General features: G+C 44.1%; 1 protein-coding gene across 6 annotated transcripts in view; it reads left to right on the forward strand.

Annotated features, from left to right (window-relative positions):
• The first annotated feature begins 1,532 nt into the window (after nt 1-1,532).
• LOC117346462 (cytochrome P450 4F22-like) overlaps nt 1,533-22,558 on the forward strand; it is a 177,421-nt gene continuing 156,395 nt past the window's right edge. For 2 of the 6 annotated variants that reach the window (XM_033916042.1, XM_033916038.1), the window contains exons 1-3: nt 1,533-1,634; nt 18,385-18,607; nt 21,811-21,955. In XM_033916042.1, the coding sequence (XP_033771933.1) occupies nt 1,576-1,634; nt 18,385-18,607; nt 21,811-21,955 (427 nt within the window). In that variant the 5' untranslated portion in view covers nt 1,533-1,575. Of the gene's footprint in view, nt 1,635-8,956; nt 8,993-10,152; nt 10,233-17,730; nt 17,876-18,384; nt 18,608-21,810; nt 21,956-22,558 lie in introns of those variants that run through there. The other 4 variants (XM_033916040.1, XM_033916041.1, XM_033916039.1 and 1 more) reach the window with 4 other exon arrangements.

Raw genomic sequence — 22,558 nt, forward strand, 5'->3', positions numbered from 1 at the left:
ATTGGAGTTCTTGAGCAATAGAAATTTGCCTCCCAAAATACTATGAAATTTTAAATTTAAAAAAAAAAGCAAAACCCCTAAAAACTACCCTAGTTGGAACAGCATACATTTGGTTGCTGATATCTTTGGGTAGGACTGGAATTAATGAAGTTAAGGTGGACCCCCTGGTGGTGGTGCAGGGCCATTACTATTAAATACAAATATGATGGAAATGTCACAGTATCTGGTGGGATTCCCAAATAACTCCACACAACCAAGGGATTCAACAAGAAAATAATTTTTAAATGTATTACATAAAAATAGATGGTGAGCATTGGCTAAGCTCTTTAGGTAGGTACCAATTTGTATGGTATTTAGCAGGTGTTAAATTTACAAGGTAACAGGATGTTCAAGTTGAATGCTATAAAATCAAAACCATTAATTACACATAAACTTTATTATATCTTCATTCCCGCCGGCAGTGGCGAAAAGGTCAAACAAAATGCTAGGAATGATTAAGAAGGGAGTCACAAACAGATCTGAGAAGGTTATCATGCCGCTGTACCGGGCCATGGTGTGCCCCCCACCTGGAATACTGAGTCCAACACTGGTCGCCGTACATGAAAAAGGACATAGTTAGTACTACTCGAAAGGGTGCAGAGAAGAGCGACAAAAATGGTTAAGGGACTGGAGGAGTTGCCTTACAATGAGAGGCTAGAGAAACTGGGCCTCTTCTCCCTTGAAAATAGGAGACTGAGAGGGGACATGATCGAAACATTCAAGATATTGAAGGGAATTGACTTAGTAGAGAAAGAGAGATTGTTCACCCTTTCCGAGGTAAAGAGAACAAGACGGCACTCGCTAAAGTTAAAAGGGGATAGATTCTGTAGAAACGTAAGGAAGTTCTTATTCACCCAGAGAGTGGTAGAAATCTGGAACGCTCTTCCGGATGCTGTTATAGGGGAAAACACCCTCCAGCGCAGTGGTTCCCAAACCTGTCCTGGGGGACCCCCAGCCAGTCAGGTTTTCAAGATATCCCTAATGAATATGCATGAGAGAGATTTGCATATAATGGAAGTGACAGGTATGCAAATCTCTCTCATGCATATTCATTAGGGATATCTTGAAAACCTGACTGGCTGGGGGTCCCCCAGGACAGGTTTGGGAACCACTGCTCCAGAGATTCAAGAAAGGGTTAGATAAGTTCCTGCTGGACCAGAACATATGCAGGTAAGGCTAGACTCGGATAGGACACTGATCTTTGACCTAAGGGCCGTCGCATGAGTGGACAGCTGGGCATGATGGACCACTGGTCTGACCCAGCAGCGGCAATTCTTATGGTTTTTTAAGGACTATAGCATCAGATAAGTACACCATTATTCTTCACTTATAGATCCTTTGCATTAAGACTATGATTCTTTGTCCTCAAAATTTTTTTTAATTTTCTTCTCTTTCTGGTGTCAACAGATTCAAATATCATACAATGAACATCTACAGGTGACCTGAATACTCAAATATGAATGTATTGGAATGAATCTGGCCTAGTACCCTAAATCTTTGTGCACACAGTGTTACCAGTCTAGCAAGTCTTTGGAAATGTTGCTTCTGTCACACTTTAGGTACCAGGGTTCATGGCGTCACGCTTCTGCAGGCAGGTGAGTACTCACTGACCTAGCGTAAACAAATAAATAAAGCAAAACCCGAACTCTCGGTCCTCAGACAGTGAAGGGGGTTTCAGGCAAAGGGATAGTGTACACCAGTGGTCTCAAACTCAAACCCTTTGCAGGGCCACATTTTGGACTTGGAGGTACTTGGAGGGCCGCAGAAAAAAATAGTTTATAAATCTTTCCTTTTTAACTGTTAAAGGAAAGATTTATAAACTAGAAAGAGTTTTACCTCATGCAAAGTTGTCATTTCATTAATAAGACATTAACTATTTTTTTTTCTGTGGCCATCCATGTACCCTATTTTTTCTGCGGCTCTCACAGTTAAAGTTTAACATCTTTTCTTTTCCTTTGAATTAAGAAAAGATTATAACAGTTATAACAGGTGTCCGCAACGGACTTCAGCTCTCACCTCTTCTAGCACCGGACACATGCACAAGCTGCACTGCCTTCAACCATTGCTCCAAGATGCACTGCCTCAAATCATTGCCTCCAACCATTGCTTCATTGGTTACCTTACGTTCTGGAATGTTGCCCGCCTCACTGCGCTTTCCTGTGTCTGCACGCAATTGGACTCTACCTCACAACTGCATACAGACTCAGGAAAGTGCTTGTGTGAGGTTACAGCAACCGCTGGACACTTGTGGAGTGGAGAATTGCATACAGACCGAGGGCCTCAAAATAGTACTTGGCAGGCCGCGAGTTTGAGACCGCTGGTGTATACAATAAAAGATAAGAAAAAGGGGGTTCCTAACTAGCCCTCCAAAATCAGTGGCTTCTGTATTTCGTTCAGTATGGCTTCTCTCACCCTTGCTGCACTAACTGCAGTTACTGGCCAACTATCACTAAACCCCTGGTGCAGGTTTGCAAATCAAAGTTCTTGGAGACAGGCTCCTAAATGACGTACTCAAAGGTAGGCTTTCACATAAAAGCTCTTGGAGGAAGGCTCCTAAATAGGAGGCAGACCACCCTGGACTAGATTTTGCAGGTCCGCCTCCAGCTCTAGTGCTGGCTTCTGATTGGGCCTCTCTGCCTCTCTCCTCTTCTATTTACACTAAAATCCATCAACACTGGCTGCGATGAGCCACACATGAAGATATAATAATAATAATCAGGGATGGACTTAGCAACTGCAGGGCCCCGCCCCCTGGTGACAGCAATTTTTAAATTTGTTTTATAAATATTTTATGTATGAAATTTCAAATAAAGACATACCAAGCAAATTTGTACCGAAAAACTGATTTAAATACGCTTTCATAGGAAACCAAGTATCAAGCCCCTTCCCCCAATCACATTATGGAGATTTAAGAATTACTTATGAATCTATGAAGTTATTTAAAAATCATTTATTCTAACAAGATGGTGCAATGATTGATTCTATGAAAGTTTATAAAAGGGTTTTTCCCTATGCTGAGTTATTTTACTCTACTTTTGGATTCTAAACGCCATTTTTGAAACTGTATTAATAACTATTATTGTTCCTTTTTTGCTGTTTGTGCTACATTTCCTTTGGAACAATATTCAATTTATTCAATTACCCAGTTGTATTATATTGACCTTCCCCCAATCAGCCATCTGGCTTTGCCACTGAATACAATATGAAAATGTCTATAATTCACATATCTAAAAGCTAATAAATTTAATAAAAGTTAATAAATTTAAAATAAAACACTCTTTTCTACATTTGTTGTCTGGACATTATCTTTTTCCATCATCTTGGTCTCAGTTTCTCTTTTCTGTTTTCTTGTCTGTCTTCTGCTAATAATTCTTTCAGTGTCTGCTGTCCATTTTTCTTTTCTCCTTTTTTCTTTCTCGACCCATTCCCTCACAATGCCTGTCTCTAAAATATTGATTTTTCTCTTTCAGCTCTTTCCTCCTTTTTTCTGCCTCTGTCCACCCAAATTTTCAGCTATCAATTTTCCACCTCCTCTCAGTCCCTAGCTATCCAATTTCCCATCTCACTCCTTTCTCAACCTCTTAATTTCCTTCTATCTAATTCCCATGATCACATTTCTACCTCTGCACTCACTATTCTCCTCTCACTCAATTTCTTACCACCTCCATTTTGAAGCTTCCAACATGGTTCTATCATTTCCAGAATTCCCTTTCCCCACTCTTGTAACCCACCCCACTCTCATTGCCTGACATCTCTGTCCCTTTCCTTCTAGCCCCTAGCATCTTCCCTCCTGAACTCCATGGGTCAATCTCTCCTTCTCTCTCTCCTCACAGTTCAACATTATTCTCTCTCTTTTCTGTTCTTCTTCTCTCTCTCTCTCTCCCCCCTACCTTTGATGCAGAACAATAGGATTTATTTACAGTGTTCCTCCAGGTCATTCGCGGACAGCGGCTTGCAGTCCCGGTCATTCGTGGTATTTTCCGACTGCGAAACACCTACAAGGAGAGGGCAGTGAGAGAGGCAGGAGAGAGCAGCCGGAGCGCCTCGAGTGCAGGAAATCACTCGCGGTATGCTTCGACTGCCTCTTCCTGCACTAAGTCGGGCCTTATCCAATCAGGAGTTGCTTTGACACTCAGCTCCTGATTGGAGAAGGCCCGACTTAGTGCAGGAAGAGGCGTTCAGAGCATACTGCAAGTGATTTCCTGCACTCGTGGTGCTCCGGCTGCTCTTCCGCTGTCCTCTTCAGTCTCCCCCGTGAAAAAATGTATTCGCGGTTTTTCAAGATTCGTGGGGGTTCCTGGAACGGAACCCCTGCGAATATCAGGGGAGTACCGTATTTCGTTTTATAGCCCATTCTTCCTAGGAGCCCAGAATGGGGTTACAGTGGAACATTCACGGTCGTTCTGGAGACATTAGACTAAGGCCTAGATTCACTACATTCACCGACATGGATCGATGTTGGGCGATTCGTGGCCGAGTTTTGCCGAGCGACCGATTCACTACAGAGTCAGCATGCAAATGAACTGATCGGACGCCCGCCCGCAAGCGATCCCACAGATCACTGTAGAACGATCGAGACGCATGCGCAGATTATCCTTGTTGGTTGTGGATGCCATTTGCGCATGCACTTGCTCTTTGCACAAGCGAGCTCAAAATAAAGGGGAAGGGGCGGCTGCAGTTTACTTGCTGGCCCTACAAGTGGACATTTTTTTAAAAGGAATCATTTCAATTTGTGCAGCCAGATTATGGAACAGAACCTGTGCAGCCAGATTATGGAACAAGAACATGCTTTGATTATGAAACAGAACACACTTTAAACCCGTGGGTTAAAACCACGGGCTCGCACTGCACTTTTTGCAGAATAAAAAGGGAGTTCGCATGCATATGTACAGTTTTGGTTTTTTTGATGGTTGTTTTGTAATCTCGATACTGGGATTTCAGGGCGGCAGAGAGCAGGAGAGTCAGCAAGGACAGTAAGCGACTGGTCCTCAGTAGTCGCTTCATTTCGGATCGGCAAACCCAATTGGTGTTTCTGCTTCTGCATAGTGAATCGATGGCTTCCTACTTATGCATGCCATTTCCCCTCATTTGCATGGGTGGATCGGATTGGGTGGGAGATTGATCGGGCATAGTGAATCAAGTCGGGAAACGATCACAAACTGGTCGGGACATGATCGGTGAGTTTAGTGAATCTAGCCTCTAGACAGCAACGGTAAATGATTGAACATTAAGCAGCATATACACAATGAGTCTCTGGTGACCATGGTCTGCCATAACCTGGCGGTTAGAACCTTAAGTCAGGTATGCAATGATTTGGGAATTAAGATTGTCTTCACTGCTTTCCATAAGGGCAATAGGATGTCTATAGCTCGGGATGGTAGGGGGGCGCAGGTTCCACAATTTTTTTTTTTTTTTTTAATTATTTATTCATTTTCAAATTTACAATAAGTGTAACAATATATCCAAACAAATTAACAATAAATATAACACTTCATAATTTTCAATGGTACAAATAATATGTTCCACAATTTTAAAACGCTATAGGAAAATGATTGTTTCTGGGAAGTTTCCAGGTGGAGATGGTACGCTGGCAGAATGCACAGCCGGCGTTCTAGTTGTGATCTGAGTAGCCTAGATGAGTGGTAGATGGGGCGCTTTTCTGCCATGTAGTGGGGGAATCATGCCATGGAGACGTTTGAAGGCTATCATCAGTTGTTTAAAGATGGCTCGCTTCCTTATAGGTAGTCAGTGTACTTCATTCAGTGCTGGGGGTAATGAGATCGAAAGGGCCAAGGTTTTTTAATAGCCTAACCATAGCATTTTGGTCTCTTTGTAGTCGATGTTGCAGGAAAGAGGAAAGAGATGCTGCATCTCTCCCTCCCTTCCACCCAGACCAAATATTTCTTCCTCTCTTTTCCCTTCCTTCCCCAGGTTCACCTTCTCTCTTTTTCTTCCAGACTGCCTTCCTTTCCAGCTTTATTCCCTCCCCTTACCCACCACCACCAGGAGGTCCACTATCTCTCCCTTTATCTTCCCAACTGCCCTCCCATATCCCTCCTTCCCTCCCTCCCCACTTCTCCCAGGTGCACCATCTCTCCCTTCCTCTTCCCAATTCACCTCCTTTTCTATATCTCTCTCTCCCCCAGGTCTACCATCTTTCCCTTTCTCTTCCCAACTGCCCTCCCATCCCATATCTCTCCCTCCACACCTCCCCTAGGTTCATCATCTCTCCCTTCCTCTTCCCAACTGCTCTCCCATTCAGTATCTCTCTCTCCTTCCCTCCATACCACTCCCCATCCTTCTCTCCCTTTCTTCTCTCCTTCCATTCCACTATCCACCATCTCTCTTTCCCTCTCCTCTCTTTCCCACCATTTCTGCCCTTTCACCTTCCTCCCCAATCTGGCATATTACCCCCTTTCTATGAACTCCCTCCCTCTGATCTACTTTAAAATCCAGCTACTCCAGGGGGCCCTGTGGCCTGGCATCTCACCCTCTCCTCTCCGAGTCTCCCTTACCTTCCCTCTCCACGCTGTGCAGGGTTTTGCCAGCAGGAGTAACTCATGATAGTCTTCTGGTGGCCTTCTCAGCACTGTCCTGCCGCAGTCTGACTCTCTCTGATGCAACTTCCTGTTTCTGGAGAAGACCACGGCAGAGGGACAGCACTAGGAAGGTCTCCGGCAACCACCTGCACAGCGTGGAGCAGGAAGGTGAGGGAGACTTGGGTGGGATAGAGAGAAGGGGTGAGATGCCAGGGCACGGGGCTCTGTGCACCCGCACCTCTTACCCCTGCCTAAGACTGGCCCTGATAATAATGACATTAGGGAACCACGGCATTCATGAATCAATATTTCGTGTCACTGAACCGACACTCAGGAATGCATTACTTTTAATTTTGCAGTTAGAGCCATCCCTTCACTCGTTTAAGGGCCAACTCAAATCCTACTTATTCAAAGACACATTTGGAAATTTTAAAGCCATCTATGCTTTTAGCAGTGTGAGCAGTGCTGGGGTGGCTGGGACAGGACAACACAGGCATCCTTACATTTTTCTTCTCTTCTCTTTAAAGATGATGTAATTTCCTTCCTCTAAATGGAATTGTAATTGTGTTATTGTAAACTGCCATGAAGGTACACCATTGGTGGCATAACAACATTAAACATGGAAAGCTAAGTTAAATTTTTAATCCCTTATGTCGTTATACATAGTTTTGTATTGTATTGTCTCCCAGTTATTGTAATTTTAAATTGTTCATCGCTTAGAAATACGATTAAGCGATTAATCAAAAAAACCATTAAACTTGAAAGCTGTTCAGGGTAGAGGTCTGCACGGGAACGGGGATCGCGGGGATCCCGCGGGTCCCGCGGGGATCCCGCGGGTTCCCCCCCTGGCCCACGGGACTCCCACGGGGACGCCCCCTGGCCCACGGGACTCCCACGGGGATGCCCCCCTGACCCACGGGACTCCCACGGGGACGCCCCCTTGCCCACGGGACTCCCACGGGGATGAAAACAACCTACCTAAATTCTGGCGATGCAAGTCTGGCGTCGCGTCGGGAAATAGCCATGTTGAGCAGTGAGCTCAGCACGTACACAGATGAAAGCCTTGCTTGCTGATTGGTCCGGCGGCCCCGCCCCACCGTGCCGCCGGACCAATCAGCAAGCAAGGCTTTCATCTGTGTACGTGCTGAGCTCACTGCTCAGCATGGCTATTTCCCGACGCGGGCATTAGGCTGTTTTTTGTCATTTCGGGTGGGGGATGGCAGCGGCAGCAGCAGCCTGAAAAAGAAATCATCCTGGCCGGGTTCGGTGTCATGCTCCGGAGCTTCTACAGCCTTCCTATCTCCCTCTCCCTTCTACCTGCGGCTCTCTTCGGCAACTTAGCAGCAACGATCGACACAAGCTTCTGGCGTCGGGGCCTACCCTCTGCGAGTCCCGCTTGTTTCAACTTCCTTTTTCCACAAAGGTGGGACTCGTAGAGGGAAGGCCTCGATGTCGGCAGCTTGTCTTGATCACCGCTGCTGACGAGTTGCTTAAGAGAGCCGCGGAGCAGGGGGGTGTTGCCAGGTGCAGGTAGAAGGGAGAGGGCCAGATGCAGGACTCGTGGGTGAGGGAGGAGAAGAGAGAGGGGAGAGAAACAAAAGGAAATATTTCATACTGGGCTGGGCCGGAGTGGAGAGAGGGTGGAAATATTCTGGCTACAGGGTGCATTAACAAAGGAAAAAGGGGGAAAGCTGAAAATGGAGATAGTGACACAAAGAAGAGAAAGGGTAAGCAGGACCTTCTGAATAAGGATAGAGATACAGAGGGGACATGAAGAGGAGGTGAAATAGAGACATAGAAGTAATGCTGAAAAAGTGTGTGTGTGGGGGGGGGGGGAGATAAAGACATTGAAAGGGCAAATGGTGAATATGGGGTAAAGACAAGGACAGAGACAAATGAAGATTCTGAAAAAGTGGTGAGATAGGGATATAGGTGAGATGGACACAAAGAAGGGTGATGCTGGAAAATAGGTGGAATGGTAATTCTGACAGACACAGAAGGGAAATGCTGGATCAAGGAGAGATGGGGCTCAGGCTGGATGGAATGAGGAGAAATGCCTTGTTGGCCCGGAACTTCCTCTCCTACGTCAGAATTGACGTCAGGGAGCGGAATGCTGGTCAGCGCGACGCTTCTGCAGGGAAAGCTTGGGACAGCGGTGGCTTGGGGACTATTCCCCGATGGGGGTGGCAGCAAACCGAGTGGCTTGGGGGAGGGCACGGAGAAAGAAAGAAAGGGGGCAGACAGAGAGACAGAAAGAAGGGGGAACAGGGAGACAGAAAGAAAAAGTTGGGGGAGAGAATGAGGTCTGGAGGAGAGGAAACATACAGGAGGCTGAAAGAAAGGAAGAAAGATTGGATGCACAGTCAGAAGAAGAAAGTGCAACCAGAGACTCATGAAATCACCAAACAGCAAAGGTAGGAAAAATGATTTTATTTTCAATTTAGTGATCAAAATGTGTCTGTTTTGAGAATTTATATCTGCTGTCTATATTTTGCACTATGGCTCCCTTTTACTAAACCGCAATATTGTTTTTTAGCGCAGGGAGCCTATGAGCATTGAGAGCAGCGCGAGGCATTCAGCGTAACTCCCTGTGCTAAAACCTACTATTGTGGTTTAGTAAAAAGGGAGGGGGTGTATTTGTCTATTTTTGTATTTTGTTACCGAGGTGACATTGCATAGAGTCATCTGCCTTGGGAAATGTATATGGCAGATATCTTTGTTTTGTGTTCAAAAGAAAAGGAAATGCATTTCTGGTTTTATTTCTACAGTGTTGAAGTACTTGTTGGCCCTTGCTGTGACTGGTGGGGATCCCCAAGCACCGCCAGCAGAGGACCTCCTCTAGAGATGGTCAGAACTCCCCTCCACCAAGCGCAGCAGTCGCTGGCAGCATCCATGAGCCACTGAGGTGCCAGCATCTGTGACTCAGGGACGCTACTGCTGCCTGCCAAGCTTGGCAAAAGGGACCCCAGGCCAACTGCAAAGGAAGTCCTCAGCTGACAGTTTGTGGGTTCTCATCAGCTGAGTATTTATATTTTATATTTACATTAGAGGTTCTGGTAGAAACCCATTTACAAAGTATGTATTCTTCCCAATTAATATTTCCAAATTAATAGTCTCTTTGCTTATTTGTAAATGGGTCTCTACCAGAGCCTTTAATTCAGTAGCATAATTAAATAAAATAACTATTTCTGAAGTTTATAGGGAAGGATGGTGACGGAGGGGATTCCTCGCGGGGACGGGTGGGGACGGAGGGGATTCCTCGCGGGGACGGGTGGGGACGGAGGGGATTCCTCGCGGGGACGGGTGGGGACGGAGGGATTCCTCACGGGGACGGGTGGGGACGGAGGGATTCCTCACGGGGACGGGTGGGGATGGGTGGGATTTTGGCGGGGACGGGTGGGGACGGGTGGGATTTCTGTCCCCGCGCAACTCTCTAGTTCAGGGCTCCCTGTAGCTGCAGAGATCGCTTGAGAACAGATGTTAAAACTCTCACATATCCCACTAGAGGGCAGTACAGACAAAGCCACATATCCAAAGAATCCCAGAAACAGAATCTTTTACTGCGCATGTTCAGTCAAAATCTACCATCAGCCCATGAGAGGAAGGTTCAGGCAGAAGAAAGAAGAGCTGGGCATAGAAGAGCTACTCAAACAGGTGTGTTTTTCTTTTCTCTCTAGCTATGATTTTGCCACTGTCTTTAACTGAAGCCTTTAGAAACTGAGCTTCTAAGGAAACTTCCCTCTTCTGGAAGTCAACTAGTAAAAATGTATTTTTTGGTGCAGATTATGACATTGTCTCCATTCCTCAGATAAGCTGCTTTCATTTGTTTATTCATTTTTCGATACTGTTCTCCCAGGAGAGCTCAGAATGGTTTCCAGGAGTTTATTTAGGTACTCAAGCATTTTTCCCTCTCTATTTCGGTAGGCTCATAATCTATCAAGTTTCAAGTTTTATTTTGATTTGATAAATCGCTTCTTCAAATTGACTAAGCGAGATACAATACAATAAAAAGGAACATACATTTAGACATACTGTTTTAAAATTTAAAAATAATGGGTTAGACCGACAAACTTACAGACTAATTGATACACAAGGGATGGAGGAATAAAGTTACAAATCAGTGCTTTAAAGTAGAAAAAAGAACCATAGGTGGGAAAAAAAACATTAGGGAGGGGGGCAGTATAATCCTGGAAGGTAACTACTTTACAATTTGAGTATAATTTAAAGATTAAAAGCATCTTTAAAAAGAAAACTTTTAAAGTTATTTTTAAAAGGGCTGAGATCGTTTTCCTCTCTTATATATTGAGGAAAAGTGTTCCAAAGTTGTGGGGCCATCACCGAAAACATATCATGGCGTCTGGTTCCAATAACTTTCAAGGAAGGGACTGCTATGAGCTTTTGGATTGTAGATCGGAGGGAGCGCGGTGTATTATAAGGAATATAAGCATTCTATTAATAAATTGTGGTTCATGGGTGGACAGAGTTTTAAATACTAAGAGTAATATTTTAAAGGTGATACGATGGTTGATTGGAAGCCAGTGTGAATTGATCAGGAAAGGAGTAACGTGATGTTTTGTATTACTTGAAGACGCTTCTTTTCTTTTTTTTGTGTGATGTTTATTAATAATGAATTGCAATAATCAAGTTTAGCGATAATTAAGGAGTGGATTAAAACGTTTAGTGATTTTGGCTCGAGAAACTTAGAAATCGAGCGAATCAAGCGTAATCTATAGAAGCAGAATTTAACAGTATTACTTATATGTTCGTGATAGGAGAACTTATCGTCAATAATGACACCCAATATTTTTAGAGATGTTACTAAATCCAGATGAATGTTATTAAGAGTGAAAAGAATACTCAAACTTATTCCCTTTTTCCACGGGAAAATTAAAGCTTTTGTTTTTCGTATATTTAGAGCTAGCATGTTGGAATTGAGCCAGTCTTTGATTGTCTCAAATTTTTTGTTGATCTCAAGTATTTCCTCTGTATCTTCTGGATTTAGGGGATGTGAAAGTTGAATGGCATCGGCATATGTGTAAGTAGTAGAGCCTATCGATTGACATAGACTTAACAGGGGTGATAGAAAAATGTTAAACAATAATGGGGATAGGATGGATCCTTGTGGAATGCCATAATTGAGAGTATAAGACTTTGATGTTGTGTTATTGAAACTAACTATGGATGATCGATTAGAAAGAAAGGAGGCGAACCATTCTAGTATTTGGTCACAGACACCTATAGATTTTAGTCTATCAAGAAGTAAGACATGATCGATAGTGTCAAATAGTGTCTTTAGATCTGTCAGCAGCATTTGACACTATCTAATGCACCTGGGGCAATAGGGTGATTAAGTGCGTTGCCCAGGGTCACACGGAGAAGTGTGGATTTGAACCCCCAACCCCAGGGTGCTGAGGCTGTTGCTTTAACCACTGTGCCACCCTTCTCCTCCGCTACCAGTTCTAGACTTCGTTCCTTTCATCTAGCTGCCCCATATGTCTGGACTGAACTACCTGAGTTCGTCTGTCACGCCCCTTCCCCTTGCTTGTTTAAAAGTAGACTGATAACCCACCTTTCTTTTTTTTTTTTTATAATTCTTTATTGATTTTTAAACAAGAACAGTGTTATATAAATAAAAGAACAGTATATTATTGCATTCAGTCATAACACTAATATCTATATAGATAACAGAACTATCATTCAATAATTACATTATTTCGCATATAGTAATAACATAAGAACCAAGGAAATAATATAAAATGAAACCAAGTTATCTAAAATATCATTATCAATATTTCCTCCCAACCCCCAACCCCCCACCCTCCCTGGATGTGTAAAGATAAATAAACCAAGAAAAAAGTAAGACAAAATACAGTATTATATTTGTACAAATGTAGTCAATGGGCACCAAATTTTGTTGAATATTCCACTAAGTCCCCTACACTCTGCATTAATTCGTTTACATTTGTATATAGTACACACATTCACCCACCAGAAAGTATAATTTATTCTATCATGATTCTTCCAATTACTTTCTGATATAGCCTTCAATCCATACCCTACTTCTCACTGCCCACTGCTCACCACTCGCCACCCTAGCCAGCAGATTAACCCCCCCCCCTCCAACTGTATCCCCTATCCTGGCATCCTGTCTGTCTGTCTGTTTAAATAGTTCTTGCTAAAATAAAAAAGCTTACAGTCTCATTCGTGACTCTGTACAGCTCTCCACCTTCCCCCAGTCAGGTATCTCTCTCTCTCCCCTCCCTCAGGCAAGAAGGAGTGGGGGAAAGTGAGAAGGGAGCTCTCCAATGATACCGCCAGTCTGGTTTATGCATTCAAGCAAAAGATTTGAGCACCAACAATTTAACTCTGGGTTTTGCTAAATGGCGCTAGACTTTTTAGCGCGGGTCAGTGAGGTAAATACTCTGACGCTCATAGGAATTCCTATGAGTGCTGGATCATTTCCCTTTTCCTCCAGGAATTTGTCCAAACTTTTCTTTAAACCAGCTACACTATCTACTCTTATCACATCCTCTGGCAACATGTTCCAGAGCTTAACTATTCTCGGAGTGTAAAAAAATTTCCTCCTATTGGTTTTTAAAGTCATCGAGTGTCCCCTAGTCTTTGTAATTTTTGACGGAGTGAAAAATCGATCCACTTGTACCTGTTCTACTCCACTCAGGATTTTGTAGACTTCAACCATATCTCCCCTCAGCTGTCTCTTTTCCAAGCTGAAGAGCCCTATCTTTTTTAGTCTTTCCTCATATGAGAGGCGTTCCATCCCCTTTATCATCTTGGTCGCTCCTTGAACCTTTTCTAGTGCCGCTATATCTTTCTTGAGATAAGGAGACCAGAATTGAACATAATACTCCAGGTAAGGTCGCACCATGGAGCGATACAGGGGCATTATAACATTGTTAGTCTTGTTAACCATCCCTTTTTTAAAATAATTCCTAGTATCCTGTTTGCTTTTTTTGGCCGCCACTGCCGCATATTGAAACATAGAAACATAGAAACATAGAAAGATGATGGCAGATAAGGGCTACAGCCCATCAAGTCTGCCCACACCATTTACCCACCCTCTTAAGTCTACTGACCCCCTAAAGTATAATTGTAATTATACTGTCACTCTACTGACCTGCTCATTCAAGTCCATACCCTTGTGACCCTATCCCTTGGCATGACCCTCGTAGGGATCCCACATAGGTATCCCATTTGTTCTTGAAGTCTGGGATGCTGCGTGCCTCGACCACCTGCACTAGAAGCTTGTTCCAATGCTCAATCACTCTCTCCGTGAAGAAGTACTTCCTGGCGTCTCCACGAAACTTTCCTCCCCTGAGTTTGAGCGGATGTCCTCTTGTGGTCAAGGGTCCCTTGAGAAGAAAGACATCATCTTCCACCTCGACCCGTCCTGTGATGTATTTAAATGTCTCAATCATGTCTCCCCTCTCCCTACGCTCTTCGAGAGTGTAGAGCTGCAATTTGCTCAGTCTTTCTTCGTACGGGAGACCCTTTAGCCCCGAGACCATCCTGGTGGCCATCCGCTGAACTGATTCAATTCTGAGCATTGAACGGAAGGTTTCATCGTATTTGTCTACGATGACACCCAGATCCTTTTCTTGGGCGCTAATCCCCAAGGTGGACCCTAGCATCTGGTAACTGTGATTCAGGTTATTCTTCCCAATGTGCATCACTTTGCATTTGTCCACATTAAATTTCATCTGCCACGTGGAGGCCCAGTCTTCCAATTTCCTAAGGTCCGCCTGCAATTTTTCACAATCCGCATGAGTTTTAACATCTGTTATTCAGTTTACTCTCTGGTCAGTTGTAAAATCTGGTGGGTAGAGTATGAAAGTATTAGCAAGTTGCCAGGTTGGAGTCCCTGTACTAATAAGCATATATTAGCATGCTGGCCTACATTTCAAGCAGACGCGGCCGCTGAGCATACCGCAATATGTTTAGCAGCTGCAGAAACCTGTCCCATCCCCCCCCTGCGGAGACTACCGGCAGGAGGGATGACCCAGTCCCTCCTGCCAGAACCCCCCACCTGCTACAAAGAGGTGTCCATTTATAGAATTAACTCCTTAGGGGTCTCTTTTCTAAAGTGCATCAGGACCTGAGGCGCAGTAACTTCAAAGCCTGAATGAGAAATGCTCAGCATGCGCGGATTGTCTCCTGCCCGACCAAAGCAGACAGCGAGGGGCGGAGCTAGGGCAGGACTGGGGCAGAGATTGGCGGGCCTGGGGGGTGTCCAGATTTTACGGCAACCCTACAAGAGAGTGTTTTGGACTATATGAACTACTATATGAATACATGATTTTGTTTTGATCTTTTGTGTGACGAAAACCAGAAGTTTAATTCCTGGACTTGCCATGAATGAAGGGTGTAGCAAGCCATGTGCTGACCTGGCAGCCTGAGGAGTTGCACTGTAACCCCAGGAACAGGTGAACTGTTTTGTTTTTTTGCTTTATTTGTTGTCTTTGCTACAACCTGTGAGGGGGGAACCGTGATGCCTTGGTTGGCATATAGGAAGCTGAAGGAGCTAAGCAAATGAACTGAAACTACCTTTTTTTTTTAGCTTAAATGTTTTGAAAGTTACTGAGTACTGAATGACCACTCCATCTTACCAGTGACTGAATTGTGGTCTTATTTCTCTTTTAGCATTGCCAGTGTAAAGGTTATCACCAGAACAGGGCTTTCAACTCTTGAAGGCACGTCAGAACCGTGATTAGCACCCAGTGGGCTCACCAACTGGGACCCACTGTGTGACAAAATATATACAGTGGAACCTTGGTTTACGAGCATAATTCGTTCCAGAAGCATGCTCATAAACCAATTTACTCGTATATCAAAGCAAATTTCCCCATAGAAAGTAAGGGAAACTCATTTGATTCGTTCCACCTCTCCACCCCACCCCACCATATCCCCATAAGACCCCCCATCCCTGAGGCCATTGGTGCGCTTTCAGATCTCCCCCCACGTAAACCGGCATGGCCTCCGCTCGCAAACGCTGCCCCCCCCCCCGGTGAACCGGCATCGCCCCACCCCTCGTGAATGCCGGCCCCCCCACGTGAACTGGCATCCCCCACCTGCCTAAACTGAAAGCTTACCCCCCCCCCCAATGTGGCACCGGCATGCAGCACCAACCCACAGGAGGTGCTGGTGCCTGAAGATCGTGCCTCTCCTCTGACTGGGCCTTGAGCATCTGTGCATAATCAAGGCCTTCTGGCTCCCACCTCTCTCCAAGATTCTCAGAGAGAACGAGAGCCAGAAGGCCTTGAGCATGCGCAGATGCTCATGGCCCAGTCGGAGGAGAGACACGATTTTCGGGCACCAGCACCGGCATCTCCTTTGGGTTGGTGCTGCGTGCTGGTGCCACATTGGGAGTAAGCATTCAGTTTGGGGGGGGGGGGGGCAATGCCGGTTCGTGGGGGGTGGCATTTGCGGGCGGGGGGTGATGCCGGTTGTCAGGCAGGGGGACTCGCAAATCGAGTCAATGCTCGGTTTGCGCATCACGATTTGTGAGAATGTTTTGCTCGTCTTGCAAAACACTCGCAAAACGGTGCACTCGTAAACCGAGGTTTGACTGTATATGCATTTTATTTTATTATATATTAAATTCTACTTTAATAGGTTTCTTTCATTGTTTCTTTTTTTTTTTCTTTTTCCAATCACGGCGATCCAAACAGACACTACAATGAAGCATCTCCACATATTCAATATTAGCATCTGTATTTTTATAAAAATTTAATTTAAAAATGTTTAAGGTGTACAAGCATCAAGGTGTATAAATATCAGATGTTTCCCGTTTCTATTTCTCATATTTTTAAAATTATTTTATATTCTTTCTTGAACTGAGGTGTTACTTAGAATGTCAGATGGACTAAATGTAGATTTACTTGTCTATCTCAAAGTAGATCAAGAAGGCAAAAAAGCACAAAATGAATCTCATTTCTTTTCCATTTCTTCAATATTTGTTTTTGAACTTTAAAGTTTTCACCCCTTCTTGCCTTCATTATTTCTTCACCTTCCACTTTTTCCCATTTTTGCCACTCTTTCTCATATCTTTAAAGATTTATTTCCTTTTCTAATATCCAGACTGATAGCAATTATCCTGTGGAAGAACTAGGTCGATTGTCAATAAGTCTCCTGCGTCATGCTACAGATAGACAGAACATTCACATGGAATCTTCTCAGTGTAGATCAGGAAGGCAGAAAGCATAAATTGCATCTCATTTCTTTTCCATTCTTCATATCATTTTGAATTTTGAATTTTCCTCTCTCCTTGCCATCTTTGCCATTCTTTATCATGACTTAAAAATTTTTCCTCTTCTTTCCTAAATTACTTTCTAAGTCTTATCAATAATAGTTTCCTCTGTCTTCATGTAGTTTTTATTATTGTTTACTTTTTAATATTTAAATGTTACAAATCAGGAAACATAAGACAGTAACAGCCCTACATAGACAAAAAAAAAAACACAACTATAAAGAAAGTATATTAAATTTTGAAATACTTCATCACAGCCTCCATCACCCAATCTGCACAAACCACCCTAATGAAAAAAACAAAACATTATATGAACAGCACCTATTACAAAATAACTTATCAACATCATATAATGACAGTATGAATTTTCAAGATCTGATAGGCATCAAATTGTTGAAGTAGCTGGTGACAACAGTCGTATATAATTATTTGCCTCCAAAATAGATGTGAATGATTTCCAGCCAGTGTTTGTAAAAATGCATAATGTTGTAGGATATGCCAGAATGAATCGCATTTTTCTTTTCACGAAATCAGCACAAATAGGGGAAAACTGCCGACGTTTCTCTGATAATGAAGCAGAGTAATCTTGAAACAGTCTAATTTGAGCTCCAGCAAAAGTTAGTGTCTCTTTACATTGGCAATATTGCTGAAATAATGCCACTTTATGTGCATAATTATGCACTTCAGCTATGATTATTCGTGGTCTTTGATGGTTATCTAGTTTAATACCCACCCGGTTTACCCATTCTAAACAGAGTGGGCCAGTATCTGATGGAAGCAGCAGTTTATTTTTAAACCAATCCTCCAGTTGAAATAGTAAACGAGCTTCTGACACTGACTCAGGAACACCCACTACCCGGATGTTATCTCTTCGTGAACGATTTTCAATATCTTCTATCTTGACTTCCTGTAATTTGATCTGTTCCTTCAAAGTAGCTGTGTCCTCAATTACAGCAACTCCTACCTCAAGCACTCCTGCTCTCCTAGATAAGTCAGACATCAAAGCGTCAACCCCAGCTAATTGACTTGAAAGGTGAGTAAACCTAGGCTCCAAAGCTTTTACTACTGCAGCTGTTATCTCCCGTCTGAGTCAGCCATCTCACCAGACAGTTGTAACGGTTGAAGTTCGTCCCATTCCTTTTCCTTTTCTTTCAGGACTCGTTTAGAGCTCATAATATTTGTAGCTGAAGATTATCTATTCAAATAAGTGTTAATAGCATTTTGTAAAAATTCAAGTGAATAAAAACAATGATTTAAAGACAGATGAGACCCAAAGTGCAGGAGCTCAGCTAAAAGGCATCCAGACAAGCTCACCACGTCACTGGAACTCCATGCTAACTTTTTTTTATCAAGCTGTTCAGATTTCTTTATTTTTTTCTGTAAAGTATTTTAACCCTTAATATACTTTCGTATCTGTAACGAGGTCTCTCTCATAGTGCAACATTTCCCAGTGTCATGCACAGGGCTGAGCAAACCTGTAGCAGGGTCTTACTTTTCTGGCGTCTCCCTTGCCTTTACCTCATTCTGGTTTCTTTCCTGTAGGATGTTTCCATTTGTGGATCAAATGCTGGATTTCTTGCACCTGGAACGAACTCTGATCCGGATATATGTCGTCTCTGCTCTGCTCCTCTTGGCGATCCTTCTGCTCTTCTATGTTCTTCAACGGGTGGTTATCTTCATGCAGCGCTATGCCACCAATGTCAAGCATCTGCGTTGCTTTCCTGAGCCTCCACGCCGTAACTGGCTGCTGGGACACCTGGGAATGGTACGAGTCCTGATTCCTTCTGAGTAAAGTCCAGAATATTTATACATGTGTAAATATATTAAGCCATAATGCAGACACATTGAGGGCAAGTCAATCGGTGGTAAATTTAGATAACTTGATTCATTCAGTAAGATTTGTTTGGATAGATAAGCTGCAGAAAATAAGACCTACCCTGAAAATAAGCCCTAGCGTGATTTTCGGGGTAGGTCTGCCCCCCAAATAAGTGCTAGTTATATCGTCCCTGGATTCGCTGGTAGCAGTGCTACTCTTCCCCTCCCCCGCCACGCAGCTGAAGCCTTGTTGACCCTCCCATCTTTCCATCTCTCCTTGCTGTCTGAACCCTGCTGACATACCTCCCTCCAAACGGAATCAATCTAAACAGGCTGTTTCGCGGCCTTCTCCCGCCGGGGCATTCCCTCTGCTGCATCACTCATGTCATCAGTGACATAGCATATGGAAGGCCCCGGCAGTTGTATAGATTGCTGCCGTTTGGAGGGAGGGAGGTATGTCGGTCTCGTGGTCGGCGGGGTTCAGATGGGAGGGAGAGATGGAAAGATGGGAGGGTCAGCGGGGGTTCGACTGCATGGGGGGGTGGGAGGAAGGGAGGTTTAGAAGCTGTGCAAGGGTTCTGCTGCACGAGGGATGGGAGGGGAGGAAAGATATGGCATATGTGGGGGACAGAAATGAAAGAGGAAGAATTGGGGTGAAGGAGAGGAAGGGAGAGATGATTGTTGTCCATGAAAAAAATAAGACCTATCCCCAAAATAAGACCTAGTGTGTTTTTTGGGCCCAAAATTAATATGACAATCTTATTTTCGGGGAAACATGGTAATTAAAAGTTATCCAGATAACTTTAGGACAGCAACACAATGACATGATAAAAGTTTGCTCTACCCTAGGATAAAATGTTGTGGTAGCCAGGTTAGTCCACTTTTAAAGGTAATAAATAGAAAGAAAACAAGTATTAATCGTCACATCATAGGAATGCCTCAAACCAGACAAAATGTAGTGAGTGAAGGGGAAAGAAAAACATTCAGATCTTCCATATGGTATTGGAGGAATAAACTACAAACCCGGATGCGGTAGGAGGCGAGAGCTGTAGCAGTTTCTCAGACGCGCCGTAAAACTTTTCTACAAGTGTGGACTCCTTATCTGAATGTCCTGACTGAGAGGCCGCAGTCAGATTTTGAATAATCTAGTCACGGATCCGAGTGATGCGGGACACCTCCCTACGAGGGTGGATCATATTTAACTAGAAACTTTCCAGCTCTGTTGCCCCAGTAGTGAATAATTTATGACTTGGTGATTTGAGTTTTCTGGACAGTTCCTTGGGTTGCCTATCGTATTTTTGTGGGATGGCAGGGGGGAGTGGTTCTGTAGGGGTGGGAGGGTTGGGAATGGGATGGGATGAGAGAGAAGAACCATCGTCTCAGTTGTGATGATGTGACGTGTGTATACTGTGTGCACTGTATACTGTGTATACGTATACTGTATATACTGTGTATACTGTGTATACGTATACTGTATATACTGTGTATACTGTGTATACGTATACTGTATACGTATACTGTATACGTATAGTGTGTATACGTATACTGTGTATACTGTATACAGTCACTACCCTCTTGCAGCGTCAGAGAGAGAAAAACTCTTGGTTCAGTTGTGATGTGTGTCTACTGTATGTACTTGTATTGCAAGACATTGCTTGTACTGTATATCAAGTTAAAATTTAATCAAATGTTTTGCTTGACGTGCAAACCAAGTTCCTTGCAATCCAAAGTTTTACTGTAATTAAAATTAAAGTTTTAACAGAGACTGACACCCTTATGAAAGACGTAGTGTCTTTTTGAACTCACTATTTGGCTTCCTGATGAAATATTGAAACGTACGTCGAGGCCAAAGAACATTGTTCAACCAATAAGTTCTAGTTTGATCTTTTGATGCCTTTGAACAAACAGTATTTCATTATAGTTTGAGGGTATAGCAATGGGTGAGGTTTTTTGGGGAACAAGTTCCCCTTTTTCCTCCATGTCTCTGAGCATAACCCTCTAATTAGACAACCATTATAGATGCCCACTCCCTCCCGCAGCACAATCCCCCAACACTACTACCAACACCTCCCCCGCAGCAGGAGGGATGCCCACTCCCTTCCGCCTTTACCCAAACCCATCCCCCCCACCTTATTGATGAAGTCTGGCCAGAGGGATGCCGCTCTGGCTGGCAGGTCTGTCTCTTACAAAATGGCAGGCCTTCCCCTTCCTTATGCATCCTGGGATACGCCAGGGAGGAGCCTAAGGCTCTGATTGGCCCAGGCGCTTAAGGCCCTTTCAAGGATGCACCGGGAAGGGGAAGGCCCACCATTTTGTAACAGGTGGTCTGCCAGCCGGCGCGTGTGGGTATCCTTCTGGCCGGACTTCGTCAAGAAGGTAGAGAGGGGTTGAGGTCATCGGGGGAGTTGTTGGGGGGGGGGGTGGTAGGTGATGGCAGGAGGAATGGGCATCTCTCTCACTGCGGGGAAGATAGCAGTGTCAGGGGGGATTGTACAGCGGGAGGGAGTGGGCATCTCTCCCGCTGTAGGGTGGGGGGTGAGAATAGTGTTGGGGGGATTGTGCAGCAGGATGGAGTTAGTATCTCTCCCACTGTGGGGTGAGGGTGGTTAGTAATGTCGGGGGATTGTGTGACGTGGCGGGAGAGAGTGGGCATCTCTCCTGCCAATCTTCAATTTGGGTATTTTTTTATTTTATTTTGTGTTGGGGGGGGAGGTGTCTGAGCTGTCAAACCTTACTTTCCTGTCAGTGCCTGAGCCAATCAGCCGTCGGGCACTGACCAGAAAGTAAGGGTACAACAGCTCAGACCTGTCAGCAAACTTTGGCTACAAATGTGGCCAAGGTTGGAGAATCGCTTAATATTAATGACCTCATTATACTACATTTGCATGGCAGAATCGGAGTCTGCAATGAAACTTGGAAAAGACCCCGGTAAGCCATTTTGATAATCCGCCACTAAAATACATGCATGCTAAACCGGCTGAAACCGGTTTAGCGAGCATGTTAAAGGCACGTTTGCTTTGAGAATCTTCCCCTCGGCGGGAAACTTGCTTGAACTCATGCTAACTTTGTCCCTTGTTCCCTTAAGATTAAAATCAGAGAATGATTTTCCAGATCTTATGTTAACGTTCCTTGACATTTTGTTGTCCGACTCAGATTCCGAACACAGAGGAAGGCTTGCTGGTGGTGGATGGCCTGGTGAAATCCTACATATATGGGTGCTCCTGGTGGTTTAGCATCTTTTATCCCATAGCGCGGCTCTTCCATCCTGATTTCACCAAACCCCTTTTCCAGGCTTCAGGTAGATGGTACTGTCAACGTTCACAAGCTTTCACTGCTTGTCTGCTGGGCTTCAGTCTGCTAATGCCACTTCCCCCTAGAGTTGTGACACACTAACACGCCTCATTTCACTCATGAGCTGTAGTGTTTTAGATAATAATCTTACCCTGGGAGATCAAAAGTGTTAATATGTCTTCTGTCTCCTCAGGGAGTTGATACCCTTCCTTCTCAGGAGGACAGCAAAGGAATTCATTAAAAGAAAAGTGTCTTATCTTGCTGTCCAGTAGAGAAAATGAGAGAAGAGGCCAGAGATATATGAGCTAGGAATGGATATCAGAGGAAATGACAGAAATAAGATATATGATTTTTTTAAAAAAAGATATATGAACAAGGGGTCCATCTCAGCATCCGTGAGCTGAATACATGAGGAACCTTTATTGCTGTGTGATAGGATGAAAGTGTGGGATAGTATGTGGTAAGGGGATAAACTTTAGGGGGGATTCTATATACGATGCCATACATTAGGTGCTAAATTTCAATGTGGAAAAGGCACCAATAAAAGGCAGATTCGTGCGAAAACACACTTGCATGCCCACTTATAGAATAATGCCTAAGGCGCAGATTC

This window comes from Geotrypetes seraphini, chromosome 12, assembly GCF_902459505.1.
Source record: "Geotrypetes seraphini chromosome 12, aGeoSer1.1, whole genome shotgun sequence".
Classification (NCBI taxonomy): domain Eukaryota; kingdom Metazoa; phylum Chordata; class Amphibia; order Gymnophiona; family Dermophiidae; genus Geotrypetes; species Geotrypetes seraphini.